Source organism: Podarcis bocagei (assembly GCF_964188305.1).
Source record: "Podarcis bocagei genome assembly, chromosome: 2".
Taxonomy (NCBI): Eukaryota; Metazoa; Chordata; class Lepidosauria; order Squamata; family Lacertidae; genus Podarcis; species Podarcis bocagei.
In genome coordinates, this window is record NC_138126.1 from 13,098,180 (window position 1) to 13,120,190 (window position 22,011).

Below are 22,011 nucleotides of genomic sequence, written 5' to 3' on the forward strand. Positions count from 1 at the left end.
ATATTTTTTTATTGTATGGTTTTATGTCCACTTTGATTTCTAAAATAAACTTCCATGCTAATTTTGGGGGGGAAATGCGGGCATCGCTTTGCACCATTGACAGTCAGTTATGAGACTTCCAGCCCATCTCTTGCTCAGGCAAGTTCTGTGACCGCAGCTGAGCGCTACAAGCTATGAAAGGGTTAAAGCAACGGCGGTCCGAATCCTAGAGCGGCCCAAGCATATGTCAAAGGAAGATGAGGCGCATGGGCCGGCGGAAGGGAGACGCTGCTTTCCGGTTCCCGCCCTCCCTCTCTTGACTGGCGCCTGAAAATGACGTAGTCGGCTGCTGGTTCTCTGCGAGGGAAATGAGAGCGCAGGTGAGTGAAAGGCGGGAAGATGCAGAGAGTCTGCCCAGGTCCGCTTCTGTTTTAATTTAATTTAATTTTTTAATTGTTCCTTATTCTGAGCTTGGGGAGGTCTCATAAGACAAGAGGACCAGGGCGACGGAGGCATCCCCATCACGTGGGTCAGCTGCTGGTAAAAGTTGCAAGCTGGCCCTCCCATTAAGCAGAATGAATTGGGGAACTGGTTTTGAATGGCCAGGTTTGGGTGCTGTGCCTTTTGTTGCTAATAGCTCCGTTGGTTAGAGCATGATGCTGATAACATCGCGGTTTGGGTTCAAGTCCTCATATGGGGCACCTGCATCTTCCTGCGTTGCAGGGGGTTGGACTGGGTGACCCTCAGGGGCCCCTCCCACCGCACGGTTAGACTTTCCAAGTGCAGGGTGCTATTTTCCACCCTGCCACAGGCAGCATAATGTCTTAGGCCAGCCCTGCTTCTGGGCTGCTGAGATCCCCCTACCCACTCCCAATCTTATGTATGGCCTTATTTCCACTATACATTTAAAGCAGTCTCATACCACTTTCAGCAGTCGCTGCTTCCTCCATAAAATCCTGGGGTGCGCAATTTGTTAAGGGAACTGAGAATTGTTAAGAGACACATGCCCACATTCCCCTCCAATTCCAAGAGTGTCTTCTCAATTCAGCCGTTTTCTAAGGGACTCTGGGATTGTTTTAAAGTGTTTTAGAGGCTGTAGCAAGCTATCCTGGCTGTTTACATCACCTTGGCTTGTGAAGCACAGGAGGGGAATTAAGTATCATGTGCCTTTAGTATTTTTGTCTGTAGGCTCCTTGGGAATTAAAATAGATTTTTGGAGGTGCGGAAATAGCAGACCCAATTAATATGGGGTATTCAGAGATTCCGAGAGGTTTTAGTCTTCAGTCCTGTCGCAGGAAACCCGCCCTCCCAATCATTCAGTTTGTACAAACTTCACACACGCTCACACACACTACATACACTACGCTTCTATTATAAATTCACAGAAAATCAACCATACATCGGATTTGCACTGTTCCACTTTTATTTTACTCCATGAAGGAAGGACTACAAAATGGGGAAGGTTTGATACAGGGCAGCCATAATCTCTTCACCATCCCAGCACATCCACAGGAGCCCTGCCCAGTTGCTATGCCAACCCTGATGGTCCTAGACAGAAGACCATCAAGATCACAAAGAACTTGCATATGGGAGTGGATTCAGCACGCACTGGAACAAAGGACAATAATCAGCTCTTCCCTCTGGGGGCAGGAAACTGCAAACTCCCCTCTGTCACCTGGAAAGTACTCATGGGGAGGGGGAAAGGGGGAACCAGCCAGGTGACAAGACACTCAGGTTACCACCACAACTCCTCCCTCAACCCCTCCTTTCAGTGATGTAGGTGTGATGTATCTGAGGGGTGGTCTTAGGTTATACCCCTTCTGTGATGTATGTATGATGTTTCTGGGGGTGGTCTTGATCTACAGGGTGGCAATTTCAAAAGTCTTTATAAGGCCTTGCACACCCTTTTTTTCTGGGTCCCTCCTCTCTCCTGCGGGTCAGGGGAGCACCCTGTTGCAACAGACCAAGCCTACAGGCTGCTGTTTTGCTCCAAGTTATCCTGGTTGGTGTCTTTGTTTTTGTCCAAGGGAGCCCTCGGATTTTTCCGTTAACAGTCCTATAGATTTTCTCTCTTGTTTTTCCCTCCACTCCCCCCTCAGTAGGTGAAGTTTGGTCGTATTAGCTTCAAGGACAGTCAGATTCTGCTGGTTGTTGAAAGATCCAGATGGTTTGCAGTCTCATTTGAAGAGTCCAGCTGGATGAATATCTTTAGCTGAAGGACAAGGATATTAGCAAGGGCGCTGAGGCATCCCTAAAGGGTTGATAGTGAAAGAGAGAGCAGAGAAGAGGCACAACAAGACCAGTCCCTGTGGGAAGAAAAAAGCTGTGACGCAAGAGATTGTGGCTGGTGCTAAAGCTGGCCATGGAACCCGAAATCAAAATGGAGCAGAGCTGGAGCCCTGAATTTGGAGAGCAAAGATCAATTTGTCCGAAAACTGGGAGGCTCAAGGAAGTTCTTGTGGAAGCCCAACAAAATGTGAAACAGGAGCCAAACGATGAGCCGTCAAGGAACTGGGACGCCCAGTTGCAGGAGTTTTTGAAGATGCTACAGGATTCCCATTCTGGAGAGGGAAACCCACAAGTGCCTGAGACAAGGGATTGGGACAATCCCAAAGTATTGGAGGCTACCTCTGAGGGAGTGACAGACGACCACAGCTGGCCCAGAGCATTGTGGGCTTCCCAAATCCAGCCACGTCTTGCTGGGGAAGCCCAAGAGGACCATGAGACCAATCTGGGTGCCACTCCCAGTGGGAAGGAGAAGGCAAGAACTCCGTCTGGGGATGGTGCCGAGATGGAGAGGCAGCGCCGGTGTTTTCGTGAGCTCTGCTACGAAGAGGCCGGTGGGCCTTACAAGCTTTGCAGGCAGCTCCAGGAGTGTTGCCATCAGTGGCTGAAGCCAGAGAGACACACCAAGGAGCAGATCCTGGAGCTGGTGACCCTGGAGCAGTTCCTGGCTGTCCTGCCCTCAGAGATGCAGAGCTGGGTGAGGGAACGTAACCCAGGGAGCTGTGCCTGGGCAGTGACCCTGGCGGAGGAGTTCCTTCTGAGGCAGAAGGTGGTCAACAGCTGGGAAGTGCAGGTAAGATGATGTTTCCAAAGTTGTGTCCTTGGTCACATCCACAGCATACATTTGTCGCACGTGTGGATCATATGGCTTCCTCCAAAGTGTCCTGGGAAGTGTAGTTTATTAAGGGTGCTGTGTGTTGTAGCTCTCTGAGGGGTAAACTACAGTTCCCAGAACTCAATAGGGAAAAGCCATGTGCTTTAAATGCGTACTGCAGGCATTGCAAGCATGCCTGAATTGGGTTTCGAAAATGGTGCCCTTGAACCACTCCTGGGTCTTGAGTTGCTATGACTACTACTACTACAGTGGTACCTCGGGTTACATATGCTTCAGGTTACATACGCTTCAGGTTACAGACTCCACCAACCCAGAAATAGTACCTCGGGTTAAGAACTTTGCTTCAGGAGGAGAACAGAAATTGTGCTCCAGCGGCGTGGCGGCAGCGGGAGGCCCCATTAGCTAAAGTGGTGCTTCAGGTTAAGAACAGACCTCCAGAACGAATTAAGTACTTAACCCGAGGTACCGCTGTACTATTACTGTATTATTATTATTATAACTTATTATCAGTCTATTTTTTGCCAATGCAACCTAAAGCGACATACAACAATGTTCGTAAGCACAAAGCCCCAATTGGGCACCCAGCCACCTTGACAAAGCCAGTCTCAAGGCAGGAGTGGGGAGCAAGTCAGCAGTAACTCACAAAGTGTCAGTGAAATTCACTCTTTATTCAGAGAAACAAAGCAGCTCAGGCCTAGTGATCACAGCAATTCTTCCCGGTAGATCTTGACCCAATGAGGCAGTTGTGAGGAACCTGGGACTCCTTCCTCTTGTCTCCCTTTGCTCCACCCTCTTCATTCCCCTTTGTGTTCTGGGAGACTAGGGGGCTCATATTATGTCCTTACATTCTTGTGACAGATTGTGATAATATCAAATCCTTGTAATAAGTAACATTTATCGCCAACCTCTAAGCACACATTTTGCCTGCACTGTGACTTGGTTTTGAACTGACTCTTCTCCCCTCCATCTTCCCCACTGGCAGATCACAGAGATGTCAGAAAAGGAGCTTTTAAATCCCTGCAAGGCAGAACAGTCTCTGCCAGGCATGGTGAAGATGCAGCTTTCCACAAGGCCCAAGCAGGGGGACAAGCAGAGTGTGAGCTTATTGGGTGAGTTCCTCTGGGGTCTGTCTCTTCGAATATCTCAGGACTCCTGACTTTCCAGTTTTGTTGCTTTCCCCCACCTAAAATGGAAGGCTCGTCTTCCCAGGTCACCTTCAAGCTCTGTGGGTTTTGGGGCCTAAAACTGTCCACACAACTGGCCACTGCCTGCTAAGTACAGTGGTGCCCCGCAAGACGAATGCCTCGCAAGACGAAAAACTCGCTAGACAAAAGGGTTTTGCGTTTTTTGGGCTGCTTCGCAAGACCAATTTCCCTATGGGCTTGCTTCACAAGACGAAAACGTCTTGCAAGTTTGTTTCCTTTTTCGTAAAACCGTTAATACCCAGGGTGCATTGCTTGAAGAGGTGCAGTTGCGACTTGACTTCGAGGAGCAACTCATAGCACGCGGTGTGGTAGCCTTTTTTGAGGTTTTTGAAGACTTTGGTGATTTTTGAAGCTTTTCCAAAACTTCTTTTGCAGCCATTTGGTAAGTTAAACTTTTAAAACTTTTTGGGGGGTTTTTGGATTTTGGGTTGGGGTGTTTGGAATTCAAGGACTTGGTGTTGGGGAGGGGTTTGCAAGAATCTGGAAGCTTGTGGTTTTTTTCTGCATTTTTATTATTTTCTGTGACCATTGGGCCACTCTGCTGTTTTTTTAAAAAAAAATCTGGGTTTGAATTTCTGTGTGGTGGGTGGCTGGGGGAACAGTTGAGGAGGGGTTTGCAAGAATCTGGAAGCTTGTGTGGTTTTTTTCTGCATTTTTATGATTTTCTGTGACCAGTGGGCCACTCTGCTGTTTTTTTTAAAAAAAATCTTGATTTGAATTTCTGTGTGGTGGGTGGCTGGGGGAACAGTTGGGGTGGGGTTTGCAACAGTTGGGGAGGGGCTGGGGAACAGTTGGGGAGGGGTTTGCAATTTCTGTGTGGTGGATGGCTGGGGGAATAGTTGAGGTTTTTGAAGACTTTGGTGATTTTTGAAGCTTTTCCAAAACTTCTTTTGCAGTCATTCGGTAAGTTAAACTTTTAAAACTTTTTTGGGGGGTTTTGGATTTTGGGTTGGGGTGTTTGGAATTCAAGGACTTGGTTCTGGGTTTGAACTTCTGTGTGGTGGGTGGCTGGGTGCTTTTGAATTTTTTGGATGTGAAGCACTGATTTTTTAATTTTTTTGGGTTTGCGAAGGTAGGAGCTGTGCTGCCATGGGACCCAAGAAGACTGCTGCTGCAGAGGCCGGCGAGGGGAAGAAGGAGAAGGTGACGCTGGAAATGAAGAAGGAGATCATCCGGAAGCACGACGATGGAATGCGTGTGACAGACCTCGCCAGGGAGTACGGGAGGAATCCATCGACCATCGCGACCATCCTGAAGATGAGGGAGAAGATCCTTGCGACTGATGCAGCCAAGGGAGTCACCAGGATCGTGAAGAACCGCCCAGCTGTTCTGGAGGAGGTGGAGAAGTTGCTGCTCATCTGGTTAGAAGAGAAGCGGCGTGCAGGGGACACAGTGACTGAGGCCGTCATTTGTGAGAAGGCCAAGGCCTTGCACGCAGACCTCATCCGGGAACAGCCAGGAACCTCAGGCGAGCCAGAAGTCTTCAAGGCAAGCAGAGGCTGGTTTGTCCGGTTCAAGACAAGATCTGGAATCCACAGCGTGGTCAGGTATGGAGAAGCTGCCAGTTCTGATGTTTCTGTGGCTGAAGACTTTGCAGCGGAGTTCCTGGAGGTTGTGAAGATGGAGGGCTACGTTCCACAGCAGGTCTTCAACTGCGACGAGACCAGGCTGTTTTGGAAGAGGATGCCCAAAAGGACTTTCATCACACAGGAGGAGGCCGAGTTGCCTGGCCACAAGCCCATGAAGGACCGCCTGACCCTGCTCTTCTGTGCCAACGCAAGCGGCGACCTGAAGATCAAGCCCCTGCTGGTGTACCACTTGGAGAACCCACGGGCCTTCAAGAAACACAAGGTCGACAAGGAGCAGCTGAGTGTCATGTGGCGATCCAACAGTAAGGCTTGGGTCACACGTGTGCTGTTTGTGGACTGGGTCAATCTTGCTTTTGGCCCTGCTGTCAAACAGTACCTGCTGGACAACGACCTGCCGCTGAAGGCTTTGCTTCTGATGGACAGTGCTCCTGCTCATCCTAAAGGCCTTGAGGAGGACTTGTTGGAGGAATTCAGCTTCATCAGCATCATGTTCCTGCCTCCTAACACCACGCCACTGCTCCAGCCGATGGATCAGCAGGTAATTGCCAATTTCAAAAAACTCTACACCAAGGAGCTTTTCAGGCGATGCTTCGAGGTGACTGATTGCACCACCATCACCCTGCGGGAATTCTGGAAGGACCACTTCGACATCGTCACCTGCTTGAAGATGATCACCACAGCCTGGAACGGGATCAGCCAGAGAAATTTGAATTGCGCTTGGCGCAGCCTGTGGCCGGACTGTGTGGCACCAAGTGACTCTGATGCACCAGAGTCAACAGTGGTGCAGGACATTGTTGCCTTGGGGAGGACCATGGGCCTGGAGGTCACAGAGGAGGACATCAGTGAGCTGGTGGAGGAGCACGACCACGAGCTAACCACCCAGGAGCTGGTCGAACTGCAGGCAGAGGCTGCGCAGGAGCAGGCCTCGCTGGAAGAGGAAGCAACTGAGGAACGGCTGTCCTCCAAAGAACTGAGGAACATTTGCCGGAAGTGGAAGGATGTGCAGGCTTTTGTACAGCGGCACCACCCTGACAAGCACATGGCACGTGACCTTGTGAACACTTTTGATACGAGGGTCATGTCACCTTTCAGGGAGGTGCTGAAAAGGCGGATGAAGCAGCAGACCATGGGCAGGTTCTTCAGCAAGAAGCAAAGAGTGGAAGAGGAACCTTCTTCGAGTTGTCCCCCAGAGTCTTAGAAAATGTACTGTACACTTTGTTGATTTTTAAATGTTTTTCTGTCATGTTTAGAAACTTAATTAATTGTTCCTTCAATTTTTGAAATGCTCTTTACAGTATGTGTGACTTTAAAGAGCACTTAATAAACTCTTGTTGTACCAAATTTGGCTTTGTTTGGACTTTTTTTGACCATAGGAACACATTAATTGAATTTCAATGCATTCCTATGGGATTTCGTGCTTCGCAAGACGAAAAATTCGCTAGACGAAAAAACTCGCGGAACGAATTAATTGCGTCTTGTGAGGCACTACTGTAGTGGTCCTGCTCAATCATGGGGCAGATCAATCATTTTTGCAAAGGTGGCAGAAGCACGGAGAGGGAAGCTTGCATCTGTAATTCAAAAAATTCAGTACCTATATATACAATTCAGAAACACACAGATAGATAGATTTAGAACTGGAAAATGTGCAGAAAGGAACTTCAAAAATGATCACCTCCTCTAGAATAAAAGGTTCCGCATTTGTTAGAAATTGATCTCTTATTGTGGTGACACCTACACAGTGGAACTCCCTGCCTGTTGACAGTAAGCAGGCATACCCTTTTTGGTTTTTTTGTTTGTTTGTTTTTTTAATAAAATATTTATTAAGGGTTTTAAACAATTTAAAACAATACAACAAACTTCCCATTCACAATCCAAAAAAGAAAAGAAAAACACCATAAGCCAAAAAAAGACAAAAAAAGCATACAAAGCATATAGAAAAAACAAACAAGAAAGACATAAAAAACATAAAAAAGAAAATAATTCACTTTCTTAAATATTATTTCCATAGCCCTCTTTCATGACTCCCTCACATCTCCCTTTTCTGTGTTCCTGTTTACAAAATCATGTTCAGCAATACTTCACCTTCTCTCAAAATTTGTTTTAAATTGTACATTTCAACTATTATGTCTCCAATTTTACCCTTTGTTATCAAGTATTTAAATATTTAAGCTTGACATAATATTATTCAAATTTCATCTTTGTTCTTATAATTCAGTTATTTTCATACTCCTTTCCGCTAGGTTACTAATGCCATGTTGTCTTTATATCCTGCATCATTCTAGCATTCATACAATTTACAATACTTTTGCAAATAGTCCTTGAGTTTCTTCCAGTCCTCTTCCACTGTCTCTTCTCAGAGGTCTCGGATTCTGCCAGTCATTTCTGCCAATTCCATGTAGTCTATCAGTTGCATCTGCCATTCTTCCAGAGTGGGCAAATCTTGAGTCTTCCAGTATTTCAGTATTTTGCGATGAGTATTCTTGCTGCTGTTGTCGCCTACATAAAAAAAGTTTGGTCCTTCTTTGACACCATTTGGCCGACAATGCCCAAGAGGAAGGCCTCTGGTTTCTTAAGGAAGGTATATTTGAATACCTTTTTTAGCTCTTGTTAAAACATTTTTTGTTTATAGACAACCCTAGTAAGATATTAGAATGCTGATAGGTTTTTGGTTTATTGCTGGTTTTAATTTTCTGAGTATTTTAATTGTTTTTACTGCAATCTTACTGTTTTATTATTTTAAAAAACTGTTCTGGGGTTCTCTAAAATCAAACGTCTTATAAATTTGAGGGGCTATTTAATTTGGCGGGGGGAAACATAGTAGAGCTGTCTACATTTAGGCATGGAATGGAGAAAGGGAATAGGGGCAAAAAAGAAGTCCACTTCCTCATAATACTTTGTATCACAAGTGGTAGAAGATTCATGAGAGACAAAATAGGAAGCACTTCTTCACAAAGAGCAAAGCTGGAGCCAGGGCTGTTTTTCTAGAAAAAAAGAGGTGCCGGAACTCATCGTGAACGCTTGCCTTGTTCTCTTATAATGGCAATGGCACCCACCTGAGAGGAGCCAGAACCAAACCAAACTCCAGTGTGTTCCGGCTGGAAAAAAAGCCCGGATTGGAGCTGTGTCTGATTCCTACCCTGATTCTGTTTTTCTTCCAGCAGGGGACAGGCGACTGAGTGAAAGCAAGAGGCCGAAGCGCTTGCGAGAAAGTCCTGAACAAACAGAGCAGCGGAAGACAACCTTGAAAGCAGGCCAAGAGAAGGATTTCCTGTTCCAGGGAGAAGCTGATAAGAACCAGCGTAGGGCAGAGACACAGAAGAGGAAAGACACAGAGAAGAAAGCAGATCCAATTATTATCCAAGAGGGTGTTTGCAAAGATGCCACCCAGCAGCATGAAAAGAATGACATGGAATATGACACGGGTGGGGAAATCTGTGGTCAAAAGGCCCATGGGAGTACAGACGGGGCTATTCCCACAGAGGAGACGCCATACAAGTGTTGGCAATGCAGTCGGAGCTTCGGCAGCAGCTCAGACCTTTTGATACACGAGAGAAGCCACGTAGGTGAGAAACTGTATAAATGCTCCCACTGTGGAAAGAGAGAGACAATCCAGACTGGCCAGACTGCGCATAAATGTTCCCACTGTGGGAAAAACTTTCACTGGATCCCTCAAGTAAAAACCCGTGGGAGAGAAGAACGTTATTCCTGCACAGAATGCGATAAAAGCTACTCCTCCAAGTCGGTCCTCCTCAAACACCAGCAACTCCACAGAGGCGAGAAGCCTTATAAATGCTGCTTTTGCCCGGAATCCTACATAAACTGGTGGGAGCTCAAAGCTCATCGGCAAACTCACCGAGGCGACACACCACATAAGCCATATAAATGTTCGCACTGCGGGAAGTTCTTCCTTTGGAACTCACAGTTTCTGTCCCGCGAGAGTAGCCACACAGCCTTCTGCTGCTACTGCGGGAAAGGCTTCATAAAAAACTCGGAGCTCGTTGAACATGAGAAGACCCACACAGTAGAGGAGCCGTTGGCGTGTTTTATCTGCGGGGAAAACTTTGGAGTCAGTGCTGAACTGCTTGCCCATGTGCGGAAGCACAGAGAGAACCAGCTTCAATGCTCGGTTTGTGGAGGTCTTCAAGAACAGTTTGTAAGCCCGTGAACTAGAAGTTATGGGTGACAGCCAATCACTGCCTCCCGTTTGCACAACGTACTTCTCTTGGTGTTGTATATTTTAGCCATCAAAGGCCTGATTTAAAAATATTAAAATTGTAATGTTTTAAAATTCCTCGTGAATATGAAGGGCGTGCGTGAACCTGCGCTTGGTCAGATTTCAGAGGCATTACAGGCGACGACCGGTTTAGCGGCGTCTGATTTCGCAGGCGTGCATGGCACCAAACCCAGAAGTAGCCCCCAAAGGCCATAAAGTTGTCACAAAAGGGGGGGTGGACAGGGCAAGGTAGGTTTATGCACGCGAGTGTCCAGAACGTAACCCCCACACAAAACGAGGACTGCATGTGTATGCATCTGAAATCTGGTTGATGGAAAGCAGAGGAAGGGAAAGGGCTTTTGTGCCCAGTTCCCACTTGCGGGTTTCTCACAAGCGTCCTCTTAGCTCCTGCGAGAACAGGACGCTTGTGGGACTTAGCCCTCTGGACATCAGGCAGGTACCTTTGCCGCTTTCTTTTTGACACCTGCTGAAAAGCATTTTGTCCAGACGTGTCGACGTTGGAGAGTTTTAACTTCTCCTCAATTTACTGCTGATTTCAATCTTTTTAAAGGTTTCTAATTACTTGTTTTTAACTGCTTCTAACCGATCTGTTTAATATTTCTTGCAAACTGCTTAGAGGTTCTGTTTTTACAGTCAAGCGATACATTTTGTCATATAAGGCAATAAAAATGCCGGGTTAGATAGATCAGGGACTGATCCAGAAGGCTTAACTTTGTTGTGCCACCTATGTGCCAGCCATCAGCCACTTCATATGCTGGAGTTCCCCAGAAAACTAAGGAAACCAGGCCTTACGAGGACTGGTTGAAGGAGCTGGGTTTGTTAACCTGGAGGAGACTGAGAGGAGATAGGATAGCCGTCTTCAAATATCTCAAGGGCTGTCATGTGGAATATGGAGCAAGCTGGTTTTCTCCAGCTCTGGATGATTAGGACTCAAACCAGTGGCTTCATGTTCCAAGGAAGGAGATTCTGATTTAACATCAGGAAGAGCTTTCTGATGGTAAGAGCTGTTTGACAGCGGAATGGTCTCCCTCGGGAGATGGTGGACTCTGAGGTGCACATGTGCTGTGTCCAGTTGGTGTCATGATGGTGGTACCCGCCCTTATTCTGGTAGGAAGTGCTTAGTGGGGGCCCAAAAAATGAGGAGGCGAGGAGGAGGGTCCGTTGAGTTGGAACGAGAACTCCTGGGGGCAGCGGCAGAAGCACAAGCGCCAAAGGGACAGCTGCAGGGCGGTGGGGACGAGGCTGAGTAGGGAGACGCTCTCAAAGGAAAGGAAGAGAATAGCAGGAAGGCCATTGTGGCAGAGGTGGCACAACTTCTGATTCCCTTGACCCCCCCCCTTTTTAAAAAAGTACATTTATCTTCTGACCCCATTACTAGTGACACCTCTCCTATTACATAATTACTGGACATGCCCCCACCTGTTTCCCTTTCAATGCTTATACAGCATGTTTCTTTTCAACCATTTAAAAAACATCTTTGCAGTCCATTAACACCTCCGCCACCATAGAGAGAGGCAGTGTGGTCCAGTGTGTAGCACAAGAACTTGGGAGATGCAGATTCAAATCCCGCCCAACAGCCACAAAGTCCATTGAGTGCTTCTGAGGACCCTAGCCTACCTCACAAGGGGAAATGAGGACAGGAAAAACCACGGACCCACTATATCTCCCTAGAGAAAATATGAGGTATAAATGTAACAATAAATAAAAAACGTTGGCATGTGGGTAACCCGACTGAGAGGTGTTAACAATGACCTTTTGGTGTTGTAAAATGTTTTCAGATATTTAGACTGCTTTTAAATGGCTTAAATATGTTTTGTTTTGTTTTGTTTTGTTTTGTTTTGTGTTCCTTGGCTACTCATTGGTTTGCCACCCTGGGCTCTTTTGATATTTATTAAGGTTTGGAAAATTACTGTGGGGTTTTTGCGTGAAAGAGACCGTCAACATGCAATATCTGGATCTGAAGATTGAAAATAATATTGGCTTATAGAAAATAGAATGATTGGATGTCAGTTTGAGTGAATGCTTTGAACAAGTTGTTATATTTACTTGACAGAGAATCAGAAGTCTTTCCGTCTTTTTCTATTTCTCCCTTTTTCTTCTGTTTATTTTTTCCCTTCTATTTCTTTTTAGATTAGATTTTTTAAAATATTTCTTTTATTCAGGTATAAGAATATACTTTGCACTGTGTATAAACTTTTGAATATCTTTGGATGAGTATCAATAAAAATAAAATATGGAAAAAAGGAACCAGTAGTGTTGTCCATAATCTGCCCAGCCCCATATGTTACTCTTAGAGGTGGATTTGTAGCTGGTTGACTACAACTTTTTTCCAGGATGATGAGGAACCATTAATGAGTACTCTTTGAGGTCAAAGAGTACTCATTCATGGCTCCTCATCATCCTGGAAAAAAGTGACAAGTGGGGTGCTGCAGGGTCCTGGGCCCATTGTTTTCCAACGTCTTTATAAACAACTTGGGTGAAGGTATTTGAGGGGATGCTGATTAAATTTGCAGGTAACACCAAACTGGGAGAAATAGTTAATGCCACAGAATACTATATCGGGTTTCAGGATGACATTAACAGATTGGAGAACTGGGCCCCAGTAACAGAATGAATTTCCATATGGACAAATGTCTGGTTCTACACTTAGGCAGGAATAGTGCAAATTTAAGATGGAGGACACCTGACTTGCCAGTAATAATAATAATAATAATAATAATAATAATAATAATAATAATAATAATAATAATAATAATTTATTATTTATACCCCGCCCATCTGGCTGGATTTCCCCAGCCACTCTGGGCGGCTTCCAAAAGAATATGAAAATACTGTGATACATCAAACATTAAAAGTTTCCCTAAACAGGGCTGCCTTCAGGTGTCTTCTAAAAGTCTGGTAGTTGTTGTTCTCTTTGACATCTGGTGGGAAGGCATTCCAAGGGAGGGCGCCACTACCGAGAAGGCCTCTGCCTGGTTCCCTGTAACTTGGCTTCTCATAGTGAGGGAACCGCCAGAAGGCCCTCGGTGCTGGACCTCAGTGTCCGGGTAGAACGATGGGGGTGGAGACGTTCCTTCAGGTATACTGGACCGAGGTCGTTTAGGGCTTTAAAGGTCAGCACCAACACTTTGAATTGTGCTCGGAAACGTACTGGGAGCCAATGTAGGTCTTTCAAGACCGGTGTTATATGGTCTCGGCGGCCACTCCCAGTCACCAGTCTGGCTGCTGCGTTCTGGATTAGTTGTAGTTTCCGGGTCACCTTCAAAGGTAGCCCCACATAGAGCGCATTGCAGTAGTCCAAGCGGGAGATAACCAGAGCATGCACCACTCTGGCGAGGCAGTCGGCAGGCAGATAGGGTCTCAGCCTGCGTACCAGATGGAGCTGGTACACAGCTGCCCTGGACACGGATTTAACCTGTGCCTCTATGGACAGCTGTGAATCCAAAATGACTCCCAGGCTGCGCACCTGGTCCTTCAGGGGCACAGAGGGAATCCTCCACACCTGCCCGCCTCCTGTCCCCCAGAAACAGTACTTCTGTCTTGTCAGGATTCAATCTCAATCTGTTAGCCGCCATCCATCCTCCAACCGCCTCCAGATACTCACACAGGACCGTCACCGCCTTCACTGGTTCTGATTTGAAAGAGAGGTAGAGCTGGGTATCATCCGCATACTGATGAACACCCAGCCCAAACCCCCTGATGATCTCTCCCAGCGGCTGCATGTAGATGTTAAAAAGCATGGGGGAGAGGACAGAACCCTGAGGCACCCCACAAGTGAGAGCCCAGGGGTCTGAACACTCATCCCCCACCACTACTTTCTGAACACGGTCCAGGAGGAAGGAGCGGAACCACTGTATGACAGTGCCCCCAGCTCCCAGCCCCTCAAGACGGTCCAGAAGGATGTTATGGTTGATGGTATCAAACGCCGCTGAGAGATCCAGCAGAACTAGGAAACAGCTCTTACCTTTGTCCCTAGCCCGCCGGAGATCATCAACCAGTGTGACCAAGGCAGTTTCAGTCCCGTGATGAGGCCTGAATCCCGACTGGAAGGGATCCAAATGGTCCGCTTCTTCCAGGCGTGCCTGGAGTTGTTCAGCAACCACTCGCTCAGTCACCTTGTCCAAGAATGGAAGATTTGAGACTGGGCGATAGTTGGCCATCTTGGCCGCATCTAAAGATTTTTTTAAGAAGCGGTTTAATAACCGCCTCTTTCAGCGGGTCTGGGAAGGCTCCCTCACGGAGGGAAGCATTCACGACCCCACGAAGCCCATCGCCCAGCCCTTCCCGGCTCGCTTTTATAAGTCAGGATGGGCAAGGATCAAGGTGGTTGGCTTCACTCGTCCAAGCAGCCTGTCCACATCCTCGGAGGTATCAGATTGGAATTGATCCCACGCAATTTGACTAGACAGGACTCTAGCACTCTCCTGCCCCGGCCCTGCTCCCACGGTGGCGTCTACCTCTTCCCGAATCTGAGCGACTTTATCTGCAAAAAACTCATTGCAGGAGATCATGTGGCCCGTACTGGGCCCCGATGTAGCAGGTGGTTCTGCTAAATTGCGGACCACCTGAAAAAGCCTCCTGCTGCTGTTTTCTGCAGATGCAATAGAGGCGGTGAAAAAAGTCTTCTTCGCCATCGCTACCGCCACTTAGTAGGCTCGACATTGAGCTCTAACCTGTGTCCGGTCAGCTTCAGAATGGGTCATCCGCCACCGGTGCTCTAGCCATCTCAACGATTGTTTCATTGCCCTCAGATCTGTGGAAAACCACGGGGCTGTCCGGGCTCCATGCAATCGGAGAGGGCGCTTTGGAGCCAAACAGTCAATAGCCCTGGTTAACTCCACATTCCAGCGGGCCACCAGGGAATCAGCTGAAAGGCCATCAACATGGGATAAAGCATCCCCTACCACTCTCTGGAAACCATTTGGATCCATTAAGTGGCGGGGGCAGACCATCCAAATCGGTCCCACCTCCCTGCAGAGGGGAAGGGTCACGGAGAAGTCAAGTTGCACCAGGAATTGGTCTGACCATGGCACTTCTTTCGTTTCGCTTTTACTTAGTGCCAGATCACCAACATCCATAGAGATAAACACCAGGTCCAAGGCATGTCCGCGGCTATGGGTTGGGCCAAACTTATTCAGGGACAGCCCCATGGAGGCCATGCTTTCCACGAAGTCCCGAGCGGCCGCTTGTAAGGTCGTGTTGGCATGGATATTAAAATCCCCTAGGACAACCAAACTAGGTGTCTCCAAGAGAACATCCGCCACGACCTGAAGCAGCTCGGGCAGGGAGTCCTTGGTGCAGTGGGGAGGTCGGTACACCAAAAGGAATCCTGTACTGCCCCTATTGCCCAACTTCCAGAACATACACTCAGAGAGCTGGGTCTTCCCAATAGGACGCCTGGTGCAAACTAATGACTTCCTAAAAATCACTGCAACCCCCCCCTCCCCGCCCACAAGGCCTGGGTTGCTGTGCGTAAGAGAAACCTGGTGGACAAGCAGCGGCAAGAACAGGCCCATCTGCTTCATCCAACCAAGTCTCTGTTACACATGCCAGATCAAATCCTCCATCCATGATCAAGTCATGGATGGCAGTGGTCTTATGAATCATTGACCTGGCATTGCACAGCAGCACCTTCAGGTCATGTGGGTATCCCTTGCCAGGGACGCGGACTTAGAAAAAATATTGGGGGGGCCCGGGAAAGCTCATGAATAATAAATAAGCTCATGAATATGCAAATAAAGTGGCTCTGGCCCTAAATAGGGCAAGCCACGCCCCCCCAGCCAGCCGATTGGCTGGCTGGGAGGTGTGGCCAGTCGGGATTCCCCTGTTCTCGCGGGATTTCCGGCCGGGGCTCTCCGATTAGGGCGCGCGGCTGGCTGGCTGGCGAAGGAGCAGTGGGGAGGAGGCGGGGGACGGCGGCGGCGCTCTGCTGGAAGGGCGCCCGCCTGAGATTATTGGGGGGGCTGAGCCCCCCCAAAAAAATTTTTGAGGGGGCTCGAGCCCCCTCAAGCCCCATGGAGTCGGCGCCTATGTCCCTTGCTGATTCTAGTATCCGTCCGGTCAGGACCAGACCTGGAGGCAGGGATAGTCCTCAGACAATGACTAAACCTGCCTCCTCTGTAATGACATGGTCTGGTCTTAGCGTAACTCCTCCTCCTACCCGTGATCACTGAGATCGGTTGTCCCAGCGCATCCCCCTCTGTGGAACATGCCCCAGCCATTTTGTTGGCTGGGACCCACTCCCCGGCAGCCCTGACCCCTCCCCTTAAGAACAAAATAAGACCTTAAAACAATTTAAAAAACAACAAAAAAAACCAGAAAACAAAAAAATACAAATAAAAAACTGTAAAAATTACAAATCCATCAAAATCAAACAAATTCCCAGCTGAACATCCATCCCACCCCATCCCCGTCCCCGCATATACAAAAAAAAAAAAAAGGAAAAGGAAAATTTTAAAACATTTTAAACAGTAGCACATGTGAAAAGGATCTAGGAGTCCTAGCAAACAACAAGCTTAACATGAGTCAACAGTGTGATGCAGCAGCATAAAAATCTAATCCTACAGAGCCACACACAAGTGTTTAGTCTTTTGGGAAAGTTTTCTGACATGTCCCTTATCTTAAATCAGGGGTGTCTAACTCAAATTCATCGGGGGCCGCATCAGCAGTTTGGTCACCCTCAAAGGGCCGGTTGTATCTGTAGGACTTACAGTACAGGAGAGAAGGGTTCAGGCAGCCGTTGGATCTGTCACATCACAGGATGGCATGCGCTCAATATAAAAACAAGTGGAGGTTTCCTGAATGCATGTAAAGTGGAGGTTTCCTGTGTAGAACGGCCGGCGCTGCTAGAGGGCAGACGTTCTCTGGCTTGTAGGCTGCTGCGCATGCGCTGAAGAGGTGGCTTTCTTGTGTCAAAAAAAAAAAAAAGCGAGAATAAAAGGTGAAGGCTGGTGGCCGGCGGCGGCTACACGGGCCACATGACGAGGTCTGGCGGGCCGGATTCGGCTCGCGGGCCTTATGTTTGACACCCATGTCTTAAATCGTATAAAAGGACCCATGCAGGAGAGAAGCCATACAAATGCTCCCACTGCAACAAATGCTTCTGGAGGAGTTCCTACCTTGCATTGCATGAGAGATTTCACACAGGTTCCCAGACTGCGGGAGAACGTTTGATAGGAATTCCAACCTTCTCATCCATATGAGAATACACACAAGGCTGCCTAGTTCCATAGTTCTCCATAGAAGAACTATGGAGAAAGAACTGGAAATTTACAGCCTGTGAAGTATTGAGGGGAAATCTAATCAAGATGTTTTATAGATGGTACTTAACACCTACCAAAATAGCTAAAATGTATAAGACAAAAACAAATCTGTGCTGGAGGTGTGGTAAAACAGAGGGGACACTTATACATGTTTGGTGGACCTGTGGAAAAATCAAAAGCTTCTGGAATATAGTATATGATGAGCTTAAAAAAATGTTTCAGTATAACTTTATGAAAAATACAGAAGCTTTTCTACTAGGGATAAAAGACACAGGTATAGCAAGAGAAGATCAGGAGCAACAAGGATCCTAATTGCTAAAAACTGGAAAAAAGAGATTGTGCCAACAAAAAAGGAATGGCAAGACAAACTGTTAAGAGTATATTGAACTGGCTAGTATATTGAACTGGCTAGATTAACAGAGGCAATTAGACAAGAGTTTCAAAAAGCATGGGGAAAACGCAGAGAATACTTCACAAAACAGTGCCCTAAAATACCTACCTGGCATAGGCGCTGACTCCATGGAGCCTGAGGGGGCCCGAGCCCCCTCAAAAATTCGTTTGGGGGGCTCCGCCCCCCCAATAATCTCGGGCGCCCCTCCAGCAGAGCGCCGCCGCCGCCCCTTCCTCCGGCTCCTGGGGCTGGGGGCTTTCCCCGGCCGGCGGGGCGGAGCTTCCCAGGGCCCCACCCAGCGGCCACGCCTGCAAAAGTTGCAGCCCGAAGCAGCAACAGCAACAGCCTGCGGAGCAGCAGAAGTTCTTCGGAGAGAGCCGCTGCTGCGCCACCACCAGCCCCAACGTCACCATGTGAGCCCCGTTCGCAGGCGGAGGGGGACCGATCCTGATCTGGGAGCGGTGGGCGGGCGTCGGGGCTCCCCGCTAGCTGCCCTGCTTGGGGCGGCGCCTCCCCGGCCTTAGGCCCCGGCCCGCAGCCCGGTTGCTCTCCCTCCCTTTCGCTTTTGCACCCCGGCACGCTGGCCCGTCCCGTTGCTCCTGGCCGCCACGGAGGGTAGTGAAAGTCGGCCGGACACTCTCTCGTTTCTTTTCCCGGGCTTGCATGGCGTGGGCAGAGGCGCGGCCTCTAGGCATAGGCAGAGTGCCTCCGGGGACGCGTCTCCACCGACGCACAGAACGGCTGCAGCCCTAAAGTGGCCCGCTGCCGAAGTTGCGTTCTCACGCCTCTCCAAGGCTAGTCCTCCTCGGAGTAGACGCTACTGGCTTAAGTGCATTAATTTCACTGCGCCTGCTCCAAGTAAAACTTTTTGGGCAGCAGCCCCATGTCTACTTGGCAGTAAATTGCCTTGAATTCCATGCTGGGTTAGGGCGGAAGCCTTAAAGGAAAGGGATGCACCCCCGCCTCCTCCCCACCTGCTCCCTCGCCAGCCAGCCAGCCAGCCAGCCAGCCGCGCGCCCTAGCCGGAGAGCCCTGGCCGTCCCCATCGCGCAATCGGCTGGATCTCCCTTCAGCAGGCCGTGCTCACAACTCGGCCCAGGGACCCCCCAGCAGCGGATCTCCGGCCCAGCTGAAGAATCCGGCAACAAGCCCCCTCCTCCCCAATCGCTCCGCCGAAATACGCTCCAAAACCCCCCAGATAGGCCGCCGGCCGCCAAGTCTCATGGCGCCCTGAGCGAGGGTCTCTCCCCAACACCGCCACCTCGAACTGCGTTCTCCCGGCTACCCGAGCGAACCAGCGGCAGGACCCCGGTATGGGCCCCCCCCCAATATTTTTTATAAGTCGGCGCCCCTGCTACCTGGACTTGTTTTGATTAATGTCTGCAGGAGACTTTGTGGATATTTAAGTTATAAGAAAAATCTTAATAATTATTCATAAAGGAAACAGCTTATAAGAAGTAAATAAGGAGGCCAGATACAGGATAAAGGAAGTATTTTATTTGGTTGTTTGTATTGTATGTTATGTTTATTGTATTTCAGTACTGGGGGAGTGGGGGTTTACGTTATGTTGTAAATAAAATTTCCAATAAAAATTAAAAATATATATGAGAATACACACAAGGCTGAAACTAAAAAAATTTCTTCCAGTAGCACCTTAAAGACCAACTAAATTAGTTCTTGGTATGAGCTTTCGTGTGCATGCACACTTCTTCAGATACCTGCACACGAAAGCTCATACCAAGAACTAACTTAGTTGGTCTTTAAGGTGCTACTGGAAGGATTTTTTTTATTTTGACTATGGCAGACCAACACGGCTACCTACCTGTAACTGAAGGCTGAAACTGTTCATACTGTGGGAAAAGTTTTACCTCAAACTCCATTCGCCTTTGACACCAGAAAATTCACATGAGAGCGGATGGAGATAAAGTTGTTGTACTGGACAGGAAGATTAATATTCTTTATATTTAGTGATATTAACAATTGAAGAGCCCCCTTTTGGACTTTTTGCGTGGAAAGGAAATGAACAAATTAGAGATATCTGAGGCTGAAGATTCGAGAAACACTGCCTAGCAGTTTTTCTGAAAAGGCAAAACTGACCAGAAGGCTTAGGAACCAAGAAGACAAGAGTTTTAAGAAAGAATGGGAAAGATTTATAATTTATTTAATGATTTTAAGAACACTTGTAATGTAACAAATACGTTTGATAACTTGGATAGACTTAAAATATAGACAATGAAATAATATGCAGCTGAAAATGATGACAATAGGACCCATGGAGAGGATGGTGGGAAGTCTTGAGATTCAGAGAAATCTCTAAATTCAAGTGTATTTGATAATGTTATAACTTTATACTTGTAAAACCAAATAAAAACTATTTTTTTAGAAGAAGAAGAAGATTCGAACTGCCGACCTTCTGATCGGCAAGCCCAAGAGGCTCAGTGAAATGCCACCCGCATTACAAAACATTTAACGAACGAAAACAAACCAATAATCTGCACTCCCACAACACATTTAAAAGGGCATTGGAAAACAATCAGCCTAAGGCCTGTTTGAAGATAAATTCAGTGAATTCCTATTGAGGTATTATTTATTGGAACTCTTATAGTGTTACTGTCTGCTGCCAAGGGAATGGCGGGGGAGGGGAGTCTACAATTTTTGTCTCTTTTGCTGCTTCTGCAGATCATTACTGGAATGAATTCTCTCAAAGGGGAACCCAAAAACTGCTATTGTGAGGTAAATGTTGGTTTTTATACTTGTCATTCCGGTCTGGAAAGAAACTCCTGCTGGGCCTGAGAGGCAGATTTAGTCTCCTCAGGAGATCCTGAGGTGGGTTTTATAATTTCCCCCCAGATCAAAGAAAGGGAGGAGGGTCTCTCCAGAGAACGAGGCTCCTGAGAACGTGTAGAGTTCGGCTCCTGAGTCAGCGTCAGAAAAAGACACACGTCCCCCTTCATAGTCCAGAGTCACCCGGATCCTCCTGGGCTCCTCACTCAGGGACAGAGGAGAGGGAAAAGGGGATGAGTAGGCCCAGTACTTCCCTCCCGACTTCCCCACAGCCCAGATTCCTCCCTCAGGACAAGGACAGAAGTCGAGAAAGCTTAAGGAGAAGCTGCCCTTTCTCTCCACAGACTTCCTGGCGACCCCCAAAGCCCAATATTCCCCACTTTCCACAGTGACTTCCCAGAAATGGCTGCCTGTTGTGAATCCCTCACGTCCCAACACACAAGAGTAGCGCCTGAATCTCTCAGGATTATCAGGCAGGGCTTGAGGTTTGTCTCCCAATCTCACGCTTTTCCCATCCTCCGACAGGATGAGTTTGGGATGGGCTGTGTCTGGATCCAGAGTGACATTTGCTGTTGGGAAGAAGATAAGGGAAAGAGAAGATTAGGCAGAGTCAGAGACTGACATCGTGATCCAAGAAACACCCCAAGAACCAGATTCCCTCTCAGATATCGCATCCAGGATTTGGACATTCCTCTCCTTCATCAGAATGGAGTGAGAGAGAACAGGAGAGGAGAAGAGAGGAGAGAAATTCCCCTTCTCTGACACTCTCTGTGTAAAATTTGTAAAATCTGTGTAAAATCACCCCTTGCCTTTTCCTGTAAGACCTATTACAGTCGTTAAGAGTCGTCAACAGGCTCATCTCAGCTATCTGCCAATCTCCCATTCCCACCACCCTTCTGAGTAATACCCCTCCCCACCTTCTCACTATATAGAAGGATCTGGCAACTTCTGTTTCAGTGTATCTGAAGAAGTGTGCATGCACACGAAAGCTCATACCAAGAACTAACTTAGTTGGTCTTTAAGGTGCTACTGGAAGGAATTTTTTTATTTTGACTATGGCAGACCAACATGGCTACCTATCTGTAACTGTGTGTAAAATTGGGCATTCAAGGCTTCAGAGGTTTGGGGAATGAGAATTAAGAGAACAGCTATGGACCCTTTGTGCCCTCAAGTTGATGAACTTGGAGAACTGTTATAAAGGAGATATAATGAAATTCAGTTAAAGGGGATCTGAGGAAGTCAGTCATCAATGTGATGAAAGTTGGACATTTGAAGAGATAATATTTTTTTATCTTTTTTCTCTTGTGTGTTTATTGTCTATTGTAGTGTGGTGTGTTTTCTCCCCTCTCTTTGTTGTGTATTTTGTTATGTTATTTTTGTGATAAATGTTGAAAAGCAAAGCAAAAAAAGAAAAAAGAAAAAAAATGGTTAGAATTGGGGAGAGCA

General features: G+C 47.6%; 2 protein-coding genes across 3 annotated transcripts; both read left to right on the plus strand.

The window, feature by feature from the left end:
- The first annotated feature begins 198 nt into the window (after window positions 1-198).
- LOC308580416 (tigger transposable element-derived protein 1-like) lies at window positions 199-9,056 on the plus strand. Of its 2 annotated transcripts, XR_014004823.1 has the most exons (5): window positions 199-359; window positions 2,079-3,058; window positions 4,083-4,209; window positions 5,378-7,655; window positions 8,473-9,056. XR_014004823.1 is itself a non-coding variant. In XM_081182001.1 (4 exons), exons 2-4 carry the CDS (start codon window positions 2,342-2,344, stop codon window positions 7,090-7,092), a joined length of 2,559 nt encoding a protein of 852 aa, XP_081038127.1. In that variant the 5' UTR covers window positions 199-359; window positions 2,079-2,341; the 3' UTR covers window positions 7,093-9,056. The 2 variants fall into 2 exon arrangements, 1 of the variants encoding a protein (XP_081038127.1); XM_081182001.1 differs by having other exon boundaries at window positions 5,378-9,056.
- LOC308581179 (uncharacterized protein) lies at window positions 4,618-12,471 on the plus strand. Its single transcript, XM_081183704.1, has 2 exons — window positions 4,618-4,687; window positions 9,056-12,471. Exon 2 carries the CDS (start codon window positions 9,301-9,303, stop codon window positions 10,057-10,059), a length of 759 nt encoding a protein of 252 aa, XP_081039830.1. The 5' UTR covers window positions 4,618-4,687; window positions 9,056-9,300; the 3' UTR covers window positions 10,060-12,471.
- Window positions 12,472-22,011: the final 9,540 nt, after the last annotated feature.